This window comes from Enoplosus armatus, chromosome 5 (genome assembly GCF_043641665.1).
Source record: "Enoplosus armatus isolate fEnoArm2 chromosome 5, fEnoArm2.hap1, whole genome shotgun sequence".
Classification (NCBI taxonomy): domain Eukaryota; kingdom Metazoa; phylum Chordata; class Actinopteri; order Centrarchiformes; family Enoplosidae; genus Enoplosus; species Enoplosus armatus.
Genome location: NC_092184.1, coordinates 9,160,556 through 9,173,817, shown reverse-complemented (window position 1 = coordinate 9,173,817; position 13,262 = coordinate 9,160,556). Strand labels below are relative to the sequence as shown.

Genomic DNA, 13,262 nt, shown 5'->3' with positions numbered 1-13,262 from the left:
TTAAATTAGTGAAATCACTTTGTACGGGTGGGGGGTTACATTGCTTTTCGGTGCCTTGTTTGATACTACCACTAGAGGGTCGTTAAACTTCAAATTGTAGACGCGGGGGCTTTAATGAAACCAAATTTGTGCTGAATTTGAGACATTTCAACAAATCCAGGTTTATAAAAGAAAAAAACAACCATGTACAGTCATGTTAACATATTAAGTTCAAGGTCAAACATAACACATATGGACTTTAGGCATAGCTTTTGAGGCAGCTAAATTTGTTTTAGTTATATGTTCACAGCTAATAATAAGAATCTCAGTAATATCTGAGTTCAGTGGGAGCGGAGTCAGAGCCAACTGCTTGCTAAAATCACTGATATACAGTGAGAGGTCATCCTCAAGAAAGCAATTACAGCGACTCACGATTTGTTAAAAAGTGCTACAATATTCCTTCTTCATGGAATTTTGTTTGGAAGATTCCGCAACCAGACTGAATGTAGTTTAAGGGGTTCGGTGAGGCCCTTTAAGCCTATTCTTGTTTATTTTTATATTGATGTACATTGTTAACTGTTATCTTTTCAAAGAATTGTTGATAATCGTCAGGAACAAGATACCATCTTGTCATTTGGGAACTTTTGACGTTTATTTGAGAATATGACCCTTGAGGATTTGCATGATCATACATCACAGGGAGCAGATATTAGCTGTCTGGCATTGAACTCAGCTTTTAGTTGTTGGCCTGCATCTGAAAGGTAAGACTCTTACTTGGACACTGAATGGAAAACACAACAACTGTTTTATATAACTGTCTTTGTTCCCTTTTACATATTATATATGTGTCAGATAACCCATTGGTTTAAATGTTAAAAAACAAAATGTACATGCTTTTGTCAAAACATCTGAGAAAAGTAATACAATTCACGACGAAGTGCTTTTAATATTGGGCAATTTTGGTTCTGATAGATTCCAGTCAGAGAAAGGAGTAAAGAATATGATTTGTAATTACCTTTAGGGCTGCAAATTATGTTTTAATTAAATTTATCATTAATCTAATGATTATTTTTCATGTAATCAATTAATCATTTAATGTATTGAATGTAAAAGAATGTGGCAAATGCCAATCACAACTTACCAGAGCCTACAGCAATGTGTCAAAAGTGTTTACTTTTTTTAACCAAAGAACTCATTCAATTTAGTATTATTATTATTCAATTTATAATCATATGACGACAGAAAAGCGAGCAAATCATTACATTAGAGAAACTTTTAACTTGCAACACTATCAAATGTAAATAATGATTAAGTTGATGAATTTGATCAATTCGGAGACTAGTCATTTTCTTGTATATTGTTATTATTAGGTCATGTTAAATATTACTTTTGATATGCTGCATGTAATTAATTTTGACTTATACTTTTCAGGGCTTTCTTTGTCTTGGTGCTGCTTGTGAAATAGCTGATAATGACCTACACCAATGTCACAACGATAAGAAGTTTCCTCATCCTTGGATTCCCGGGACTTTCACCACAGTTTTATGGACCTGTGTCAGCTACGTTCTTTTTCATCTACCTAGTTATTGCAGTAGGAAATATATTTATTTTGGCATTTGTGAACTGTCAGAAGTCCCTGCAAAAACCAACATATCTGGTCTTTTGTCACCTGGCACTGAATGACTTAACATTTGGCACTGTGACTCTCCCAAAGATCGTATCAAAATATTGGTTTGGTGATAGCATTATTTCATTTTATGGGTGTTTTACACAGATGTTCTTTGTTCATTATTTAGGATCAGTGACTTCTTTCATCTTGTTGGTAATGGCTCTTGATCGATTTATTGCAATATGTATTCCACTGCGTTATCCTGTCCTAATCACAAACAACATCATATCTGTGCTCTGTGGGTTTGCTTGGTTCATACCTGTGTCTTTGATGGTGACCATTGTACTCCATGCCCTCACTTTACCGTACTGTAAATCAAATGTCATTGCTCAGTGCTACTGTGACCACATTTCTATAACAAGTCAGGCATGTGGTGAGGATGTTAAAATTGTGCAGGTCACTACTCTCTGTATGGCCATGTTTTGTCTTTTGCTTCCTCTTGCATTCATCTTGTTTTCCTATGTTTCCATTATTGTGGTTATTTTGAAAATGTCCAATGCTGCAGGGCGCAAAAAAACCTTGTCAACTTGTACCCCACAAATATTCATCACATGTCTTTTTTACCTTCCCAGATGTTTTGTTTATGTAGCTAACACTGTTGGATTTTCTTTCAGTTTAGATGTTCGCATTTTATTGATATTGTTGTACAGTCTTTTTCCTCCTGCTGTTAATCCAATCATATACTGTTTCAAGACTCAAGACATCAAGCAGACGTTGATGAAGAGGCTGAAGAAAACTAAAGTTGGAATAGAGATAAAACTTTCATTCTAATAACTGATGACTGATGATACAACTTTCCTTTCTTGACTGTAAAGCAAGTATTTTACAGCAAATCAGATGATAATGATATCTAAATGGCCCTCACTGGTAATTTCAGGTGTAACTGCTTTACCAATACTGCACTGTATGTCATACAATGGAAGTGAGGAACTTTTCAACATGTTCTGCTTTACAATAGGACTTCAGATACCACAACTAAAGTTTTTACTCAAGCACAAGGGGGTGTGTTTTTCATTCATTTTGGGGGTTACTTGTACTGGGCACTACACAAGCCATTTAAATTACAGACTTCACCAAAAGCAGTGGGTTTACAATCTGATAGCATTCATGACCCTAATACTTGCATCACTTAATATCCTGACATGACATAGAAAGAAATCCAACAAAAGAGAAAAGCAACCACTCCCCAGAATAAGCTGTACAGGGTTTGAGCAAAAATACTAAGTACATTGCATTTTGCACATTGTTAAAATGAATAGTGCAGACAAACATCCATTCTTCTATCCATCAGAAATGGACTGATTAGCAGAAGGCACCAAGTTTCTATGCACATACTCAGAACTGTAGCTACTAGAGACTGTGAGTAGAATAGAAATACACTCACTCGACTATTTTGAGTGGATTATATTTACACAGTTTATAACTTTTTTGTGATCAACCTTTTATTGAGTTTGTCACAGTAAAGTGAGATCATTTACCATTTATCGCCATTGCCTTGCAAAAAACAAACACACAAATAATAATAAAAAATAATAATATCTGTAGGTCTTCTTACAATCTAGTGATACATTATATCCGTGAAAGAAAAAGTGAGTTTGCAAGAGAACCAATGATATCCCAAGCCTCTACTATGGAAGCCCACGCTTTATGACTTACAGGTAATGATCTTTCTATGAGTCAAATATCCCTAAAAGCTCCTGTCTCTTCAAGGCCCGCCTCCCTAAAAGCTTGCTTTCTTCTGATTGGCCAGCTCCCGGCAGCTCATGAGCTGAGTGTTTCTGGGGACTGGGCCTCACTGATTACTGTACAAAAACACACAACTTTATTCACTGAATTTGGTGAAACTCAATCATTTTATGGAGAAAATGTTTTCTGGTTTTCCCTCTCATGTCCTCCGGCTGCTCTGCCTCAACTAAGAGCATAGATATAGATATATATATCTATGGCTAAGAGGACTGCTAAATGCACAGCTAACTAGCGAACGGCCGCTACAGTTAGCAGTAGTTAACGATTACTTTTGAAACAAGTAAAGCCGCCTGTCCATCAAGAAACTACCTACTTTCCTTCACAACAGAAAAGGCACTTTCTGTGAGACATACTGAACAACCTGAGTAGTAGTAAAGAGCAGTCCTGAGCAGAGCAGCCGAATGACTCAGACAGACTGAGCGGGTGGCCGAGCGTGTCCCGCTACTTTGTGGCCAAGCTTTTTCTTTTTTCTTTTTTCTTCTTCTTCGTCGTCATGCTGTCACCGCTGTGCCCTGAGCAGATGATCATCGGTTCTGTCTTACGTAATACATACACGGAAGTAGACATGAAAACCAAATGGAGCATTCAGAGTCATCTGAAGACTGAGCTTTTGGCTCACAGGGATTACTGTTCATAAAGGTGAATCCCGCGGGACTCCATGAGCACGGATTGCTGATCTCAGCTGCAGGTACAGCAACCAAGACCAAGAAGACCAAGAAAGACAATAACACTCTTTAAGCCTCTGGAATGAAAGTAATCCATTTCTAACATATAGATTTTTAAGACTACGGACTACTGCAGAGGCCCAACTATTGTTGAAATATGAACCAGATATCTGTAGTAAATTGTAATTATAGCAGATTGGAGAGCGGTCACAGAGCTTGACATTACAACCCATATATTTCTGGACATCAGACCAAATTTGCAGAGATATGCCTATAATGCATCCACTTAACATTACATAAATAGAAAGACATGCAAGCGAAAAGAACTGTAGCTACTACATACTGGAAATAGAATGGAAATACACTCACTAGACAATTTTGAGTGGATTATATTCACACAGTGTTGGGCAATAGCACATTACTTGTAACTGAGTCTTACCAGGAGTTTGATGAAGGGTTGATATACATTTTGTGTGTTCAGTGGTAACCAGAGGCCAGCGCATCTAGAGTCACACCATGAGTCTCGGTTAATGATTCAAGTCACATGTCTCAATATTTAACCATTATCTTAACCACTTGCACTTCTATTGTTTATGCATGGGCTCAGTCAGTAAGTAAATTCTACACTTTTTGCTTAAGCTTGAAAAGTTCTGTATGACTATGATTATTATTATTACTATTATTTTACTGAACATGTCATGTGTCATGTCGACACAAACCTCATGGAACTCTTTGGGAATGTGACCCTTTGGGATCTGTGTTTACATAAAATATACCAAACAAGATCTTAAGCCCACAGTAGATGGCACTACAATGAGATGTTGCAGTATGCTCACAGAAGCAGATCCACTGTAAGTTTTACAAGGTAAAATTTACACTTAAGATCCTCCATAGAAAACATGAAATCACACTATAGTGGCTTATGCTTTGTTTGCAGTAGAATTGCAGTACTTAGGTTTATTGTTAATGCATCCATGTTATTTAATATTTTTCTAGACTTGTCACATCCAGTAACTACTTCAATCTTTGTGTTTTCTATTTGATAGGTTGTTATTGTGAATTCAAGCGATTATGTTGTACACTAATGTGACGAGGATAAAACATTTCTTCATCCTCGGATTTCCTGGACTTTCACCGGAGTATTATGGACCTGTGTCAGCCCTGCTTTTTCTAATTTTCTTGGCTATAGCTGTAGGAAATATTTTCATTTTAGTGTTTGTTAAATGTGAAAGGTCTCTTCACAAACCTACATATCTGATCTTTTGCCACTTGGCATTAACTGACTTAGTGTTTGGGACTGTTACTCTTCCAAAGATTATATCAAAATATTGGTTTGGTGACAACATTATTTCATTTTACGGATGCTTTGCACAAATGTATTTTGTGCATTTTGTAGGGGCGGCTCATTCTTTCATCCTGATGGTGATGGCTCTTGATCGTTTTATTGCAATTTGTGCTCCATTGCGTTACACAGCTCTTTTCACAAACTCCACTGTTTCTGTGCTTTGTGGAATATCATGGCTTATGCCAATGTCATGGATGGTGGGTGTGGTTTTAGATTCTCTTACATTGCCTTTCTGTAATTCAAACATTATCGTACAGTGCTATTGTGACCATATAGCAATAACCGTTCTTGGATGTGAGAACATACGAGAAATTCAGGTAGTTGCATTTGGTCTTGCCATGTTCAGTTTGTTGGTGCCTCTGGGTTTCATTATCTTCTCTTATTTTGTCATCATTGTTACTGTTATGAGGATGTCCAGCTCTGAGGGCCGCAACAAGACTCTGTCTACCTGCACGCCACAGCTTCTCATCACATTTCTGTATTACATGCCAAGATGCTTCGTGTACCTGGCAAATAATGTGGGATTCACTTTCAGTGTTCCAGTTCGCATTGTTGTTGTAATGCTGTACAGTCATATACCTGCTGTTGTCAACCCGATAATATACTATTTCAAAACCAAAGATATCAAAGAAAATTTGAAAAAGAAATTTCATATCAGGAAAGTTAATATCTGCACAAAAACTGGATAAAGTATAACATGGCAATGTGCAATTAATGAAGTCAATCATCAAGTCAATGTTAAGATAATTACAATTTATAAAATCCTCGATGAGCCACATCGCAGCCTGAGATCCTCATTCAGGGGTCTCCTGATCGTTCTAACTACACGCCATGTTAGTAGGGCTGACTGAGCCTTTTCTTTCTCTGTGTCTCAGCTCTGGATTTCCTAGCCTGAGTAAGCAGCCAAATCAGAATTAACTTTATATCTCATCTTAAAACTCACTTGTACTGGAAAGCCTTCTTTTTTCCAACCTATTGTATATAAAAATAATTTTGTCCATTTATCTCATCTCAACAATCTCTTTTTTATAATATTTATATTGTTTCTCTCTAAGTTATTAAGTAACATTACAATTTCTTATTATTAAACACATTTTCTGTTATGAATGTATAATACCCCTAAATTATATTGCAGTTTATTTCGTCTGTGAGTGCCAGTGCCTCCTAGTGGATCTCCAATAACAGGGAAGCTTTTTTTTCCACTCACGTCTCACTGATGTAGCGGTTTAATGGCCACAGACTGCTGCATCCCAACATGCATAGCACTGCCATGATTTAGTGAAAAACAGGGAAACTGTAACAAGCCCTAGGTACCTGGTCCTTGGTGGTTAGCCCCCTGTCTGCCACAGCAGGCCTAGCTACAGTGCATCCGGAAAGTATTCACAGCGCTTCACTTTTTCCACATTTTGTTATGTTGCAGCCTTATACCAAAATGGATTAAATTCATTTTTTTCCTCAAAATTCTACACACAACACCCCATAATGACAACGTGAAAAAAGTTTTTTTGAGATTTTTGCAAATTTATTAAAAATAAAAAACCTGAGAAATCACAGCCTTTGCTCAATACTTTGTTGATGCACCTTTGGCAGCAATTACAGCCTCAAGTCTTTTTGAATATGATGCCACAAGCTTGGCACACCTATCTTTGGGCAGTTTCACCCATTCCTCTTTGCAGCACCTCTCAAGCTCCATCAGGTTGGATGGGAAGCGTCGGTGCACAGCCATTTTCAGATCTCTCCAGAGATGTTCAATCGGATTCAAGTCTGGGCTCTGGCTGGGCCACTCAAGGACATTCACAGAGTTGTCCTGAAGCCACTCCTTTGATATCTTGGCTGTGTGCTTAGGGTCGTTGTCCTGCTGAAAGATAAACCGTCGCCCCAGTCTGAGGTCAAGAGCGCTCTGGAGCAGGTTTTCATCCAGGATGTCTCTGTACTTTGCTGCATTCATCTTTCCCTCTATCCTGACTAGTCTCCCAGTTCCTGCCGCTGAAAAACATCCCCACAGCATGATGCTGCCACCACCATGCTTCACTGTAGGGATGGTATTGGCCTGGTGATGAGCGGTGCCTGGTTTCCTCCAAACGTGACGCCTGGCATTCACACCAAAGAGTTCAATCTTTGTCTCATCAGACCAGAGAATTTTGTTTCTCATGGTCTGAGAGTCCTTCAGGTGCCTTTTGGCAAACTCCAGGCGGGCTGCTATGTGCCTTTTACTAAGGAGTGGCTTCCGTCTGGCCACTCTACCATACAGGCCTGATTGGTGGATTGCTGCAGAGATGGTTGTCCTTCTGGAAGGTTCTCCTCTCTCCACAGAGGAACTCTGGAGCTCTGACAGAGTGACCATCGGGTTCTTGGTCACCTCCCTGACTAAGGCCCTTCTCCTCCGATTACTCAGTTTAGATGGCCGGCCAGCTCTAGGAAGAGTCCTGGTGGTTCCGAACTTCTTCCACTTACGGATGATGGAGGCCACTGTGCTCATTGGGACCTTCAAAGCAGCAGAAATTTTTCTGTAACCTTCCCCAGATTTGTGCCTCGAGACAATCCTGTCTCGGAGGTCTACAGACAATTCCTTTGACTTCATGCTTGGTTTGTGCTCTGACATGCACTGTCAACTGTGGGACCTTATATAGACAGGTGTGTGCCTTTCCAAATCATGTCCAATCAACTGAATTTACCACAGGTGGACTCCAATTGCAGCTGCAGAAACATCTCAAGGATGATCAGTGGAAACAGGATGCACCTGAGCTCAATTTTGAGCTTCATGGCAAAGGCTGTGAATACTTATGTACATGTGATTTCTTACTTTTTTATTTTTAATAAATTTGCAAAAATTTCAAAAAAACTTTTTTCACATTGTCATTATGGGGTGTTGTGTGTAGAATTTTGAGGAAAAAAAATAATTTAATCCATTTTGGAATAAGGGTGTAACATAACAAAATGTGGAAAAAGTGAAGCGCCGTGAATACTTTCCGGATGCACTGTATGTAATTGCCAGGGTCAGGGCCATAAAGCTAGAATTTACCGCAGAAAATGTTTGCCAGAATGTATATGTAATTACAGACAGGTGACAAATTAAAGGAAAAACCAACATAAAGGGTCTTTGTAAGCTGTTCGGCCACCACGTGCCGCCAGAACAGCTTCAATGCGCCTTGGCATTAAATCTAAAAGTCTCTGAAACTCTACTGAGAGGATGTGGAACACCATTCTTCCAAAAGATATTCCCTCATTTGGTGTTTTGATGATGGTGGTGGAGAGCGCTGTCTCTCCCATAGGTGTTCAATTGGGTTAAGATCTGGTGACTGCCATAGCACATGATTCACATCATTTTCATACTCATCAAACTATTCGATGACCCCACGTGCCCTATGGGTGGGGGCATTGTCATCCTGGAAGAGATCACTTCCATCAGGAAGTTTTATCCTAGAAAGTAAGCAAGCATGAAAACAGCAAGTAAAAAAACACAATTTATAAAACAGAAACAAATGTTCAACAATAAAAGCAGTATAACAAAACAAAATTAAAAGACAGATAAAACCAATAGGAATTGCAAGCAGCTTGTAATAACAGCAGCCTATACAAGTGGGTTTTTAAACGTTTTTTTAAAATGTGGTACAGACTCAGCTGACCTGACAGTGAGGGGGAGGCAATTCCATAACATTGGAGATAAAACAGTAACTGTCTTTGGGACATTTAAGAGCAATTGGTCCGCAGATCTAAATAATCTTGGTGCAGAAAACCGAGTTATAAATCCAGAAATATAAGAGGGTGCCACGCCATGGGGGGTTTTGAATGTGATCAGGAGGATCTTGAACTGAATTCTAAAGTGGACAGGAAGCCAATGAAAGTGGGCCAGAATGGGGCAATGTGCTCTCTTTGTCAAAAGCCTGGCTTCCGCTTTCTGAACCAACTGAAGTCGAGCAATTGCAGACTCACTTAAACAAGAAAATAAGGAGTAACAATAACTCATGCAAGGATGACTTGCTCTACGATGTTCTTAGGCAATACTGAACTGATTTTGGCAATATTTCTGAGTTTCAAAAAGCAAGACTGAACCACTTTCTTAATGTGATGGTTAGAATTCAGATGGTTTTATATTACCTGCTAAATGCTAAATAAAGGTATGGACTAATATTTGGTCTGGGCCAACGACCAAGATTTATGTTTTGTCCGTAGTCAGCTATAAAAAATTCAGGGACATCCAATCTTTGATAGTAGTAAGGCAACAGTGTAGAGTATCCAGATTTTTAAGACACATAAAACATACGACCAAGGGGGAGAGTATACAAGCTGAACAAGATGGGACGTTGTGGAATACCTCTAATACCTCTAAAAAATCTGGGAGGTAGAGTGTCAAGGCCACTGGAGGATAAGTGCATGTGTGACACAATATCAAGCAGATTGTTCAGGGAGGTAGGGGTAAATTCACCCTAACCTGTTAATGGAACATAGTCTGTCAGAGTTAGAGTCTAAAAGGTAAGAGGTGCTGACAATATCTAAAAGGGCAAAGTAATCATTGGGATAGCTTGTGGAATATCCTCCAAGGTACTAAAGGTTTGTACGCTTTCTTTGATATTACTACATCAGTATTGACAGATGTGACTGAAGTGCTTTTTATTCTCTTTTCTAATTTCACTTCCAGGCTTGTTTGTTTTATTTCATTTTAATTTCTGTTGCTATGTACATGTGATTATGAAACACACCAATATTACAACTGTAAAAGACTTTATTATCACTGGATTCCCTGGACTTCCGCCTGAGTATTACGGGCCAGTGTCTGTTCTTCTTCTTCTCATTTTCCTATCTATTGTGGTTGGAAATGCTTTTGTTTTAGCTGTTATTATTTACGAGAGGACTCTTCACAAACCAACATACTTAATCTTTTTTCACCTTGCAATGACAGACATCCTATTTGGCATTGTGACTCTTCCAAAAATCATTGCCATATATTGGTGGAATGACATGATATCTCCATTTGGAGCCTGCTTTACACAAATGTATTTTGTCCATTCTTTGGGAGCTATTCATTCTTTAATTTTGCTGATTATGGCTTTAGATCGCTTTGTTGCCATATGGTTTCCTTTTCGATATCCTGTTATGATTACAAACAAAGTAGTTTCGATTGCTGGTAGCCTGTGCTGGGTTCTAACATTCATACGTATGACAGGGGTTGTGCTTCATGCCTTATCTTTGCCCTACTGCAACCTAAATGTCATCACACAGTGCTACTGTGATCATATATCAATAACTCAGCTGGGGTGTGGTGAAAATGTTGCATATGTTAAAACTGTTTCACTTGTAATTGCCTTGGTCAATCTCTTGGTTCCTTTAACATTCATAATTTTTTCTTACTTTTCTATTATCATCGCTGTTCTGAAAATGTCTCACACTGAGAGGCGTCACAAAGTCCTGTCCACCTGTGCTCCTCAGATCTTTATTACCTGCCTTTACTATGTGCCAAGATGTTTTGTTTATATCTCTCACAATTTCGGATTCAGTATGAGTACTGATGCCCGTATTGTTATTACCATGATGTACAGCCTCATACCTGCTGTAGTTAATCCAATAATATACTGTTTCAAGACCAAGGACATTAAAGAAGCTTTGATGCAGAGATTTAAAAATAGAAAAGTAAGTATTGCAATTCAATTTGATCATAAACAAAATGTTAATTAAAATTTTACTTCTGTATGAGATGAAAAACATACAGAATGTGTTGGTTGTCATAAAGGGTTAGGGTAAGACGGTTGACAGAAATTCTGAATTTACTTTATTTATTAATAAATCATCCCACTAGCACTGTCCACAATTTCAACAAACCATGGAGTTTGCTTGAGAGCATTTTTTAACCACAAGCAAGCATGCAAGAATTTTCGCAAAATGTAAAAAAAAACAAAAAAACCCAACAAAAAATACTTGATAACATCCCCTAGATCTGTGGAATGTATTGTAGGTGAAAATCAATAAATAAATCATGTCCAAATAAATGATTTGATTAATACCAACATGCAAATGTATAAATGACAGAAGCTTACCTCATTGTTAACTCAAAATTGTATTTAATTGTTTGTTTTAATGGAGTTCATGTTTATTCCATTATAGTTCTGCTCATATACAGATTCAGTTGAAAATCAAATAAACTATTTTCTTCTGATATAAATTCATCTTGTAGTCCTGAAATCTAAAATTGTGATGGTCGGCATACTTAAATGCAAAATAAAAACCCCACAGATTGTCTAATTGTCTACACATTAAATCTCTCTTTATGTTTGCAAGTATGCATCTGGGAGATTTTCAACCATTTTAGCATATTATTATAATTGATTAATCTGCAGGCTATGCTGGACATTGTGCAATGTATCTGTTTGCTTAGGTTTCGTATACTGTATTTCCACAGATTTCAACTCTTTTGATTATGTTGAATTTTGAGAGTGCAGCATGTGAAACCTCTTAACTTGAAAAAGGGCATCACACTGCACTCCACTTCTGCATGCGTGCTAAATGCACAATCCACACAGTTTAGAGGGGCTCCTCTGAATCTAGCCTAGAATTTGTCCACTAGGTGGAGCCAAACCATTAAGGTATGTTAAAATAACATGAACCCTGTGGATGCAAGTCAACAGAATTTCAGACCACTGTATTCAGTAATTTGACAGAGTGAGTCTCCTATTAGTTTGTCCTCTCTGTTTACAACAAGTACAACATAATGTTTCATCCTAGTAAAGTCAATTTCATCCACAGACAGTGATTCACTTTCAGGCTACATGTAATTCTCCATTCACACTCTGAGAAGGAAAAGTCCTTCTCTCTCTCTTCTCTGACTAGTGGTAACATAACACACTGGGTCCCAAGACAGCCTCTTGTCTGTCAGGTCCAGTAACCCAAGGTCAGGTAAGATATGTGGTACTCATAGGAGACTCCACAAATACTACTCTGGCGTCTCTTCTCAACAGACCACACGGTAACATGACTATAGGCAGCTTAGGTAAGCATAGTCCTTCTCATATGTTTAGCTATGTGGAGAATAACCTCATTTGGGAGACAAATCAGTCTTTGTGTTCCCAAACATCAGGATAAAAGGACTCTTTCAGGAAACCACCTTCAGAATTGAGATGGCACTATACTGTGTAAACTTGTATTGCTTAATCTCCATTCTCCGTGATAGATCATGCTTCAATAAATGCTTCTGTGTAAGACATCCTGGTCTCCTGAAACTTCTTCACTCTCCAGTTGACCGGCTCTCAAGAAAGTCCATCGCACACTCCACAAGGACACATTACCCTTAAACATTCTGGTTAGATAGTTCTGCAAGCCAGTAAATGTGAATGGACACAAAACATTTTCTAAAATTCACGTGTTTTGAGAAGCGCCATCTTATAATTTACAAGACACAGATCTGAAAACAGCATCCTGAATATTCATGAATCAATTAATGCAAAGTTTACTGAAGAAACAGACAAAACTGTACATATAGAACATTCAGTAACGTATGAATACTTTACATTTGTTTATACATTTAATCATCCTCACAAGATATCCTCTGGCTGCTCTGAAGATGTAAAAATAAACTTGAATAAGTCTTGAGAGAAAACCAGCAAAAAATGAACAAAAAAAGATCAAGAGTTTTGGTCTAAGTGAAAACATCTTTAAGTGCTTGTTTACAACCTGGTCAAAGTTCAAACTAAAACTTAGGATTTCCATGTTTTGATGTATCAACATTATTGAAATAAAGTGTGAGTCACAGACTGACCTGACCCATTAGCTACACCATCAAATAGTTTCCTCTATGTCACTTTGCATATCATAGCTATGGCTGGGTTCAGTGGGTAGACATGCAATATCCTCAAATACAGGAGCATAG

General features: G+C 38.1%; 3 protein-coding genes across 3 annotated transcripts; all 3 read left to right on the top strand.

Annotated features, from left to right (window-relative positions):
- The first annotated feature begins 1,450 nt into the window (after positions 1 to 1,450).
- Positions 1,451 to 2,419, top strand: LOC139285271 (olfactory receptor 52E8-like). The gene has a single exon (XM_070905805.1). The coding sequence runs from the start codon at positions 1,451 to 1,453 to the stop codon at positions 2,417 to 2,419; it is 969 nt and encodes a 322-aa protein (XP_070761906.1).
- A 2,711-nt stretch (positions 2,420 to 5,130) lies between these two features.
- Positions 5,131 to 8,835, top strand: LOC139285405 (olfactory receptor 52E8-like). The gene is made up of 3 exons (XM_070905970.1): positions 5,131 to 6,035; positions 7,238 to 7,250; positions 8,713 to 8,835. The coding sequence occupies exons 1-3, from the start codon at positions 5,131 to 5,133 to the stop codon at positions 8,833 to 8,835; spliced, it is 1,041 nt and encodes a 346-aa protein (XP_070762071.1).
- Positions 8,836 to 10,093: 1,258 nt separating this feature from the next.
- Positions 10,094 to 11,077, top strand: LOC139285403 (olfactory receptor 52B2-like). The gene has a single exon (XM_070905969.1). The coding sequence runs from the start codon at positions 10,094 to 10,096 to the stop codon at positions 11,075 to 11,077; it is 984 nt and encodes a 327-aa protein (XP_070762070.1).
- Positions 11,078 to 13,262: the final 2,185 nt, after the last annotated feature.

Excerpts from the sequence above, each read along its gene's own strand:
- LOC139285271 (XM_070905805.1), top strand. The coding sequence starts at position 1,451 with ATGACCTACACCAATGTCACAACGATAAGAAGTTTCCTCATCCTTGGA.
- LOC139285405 (XM_070905970.1), top strand. The coding sequence starts at position 5,131 with ATGTTGTACACTAATGTGACGAGGATAAAACATTTCTTCATCCTCGGA.
- LOC139285403 (XM_070905969.1), top strand. The coding sequence starts at position 10,094 with ATGAAACACACCAATATTACAACTGTAAAAGACTTTATTATCACTGGA.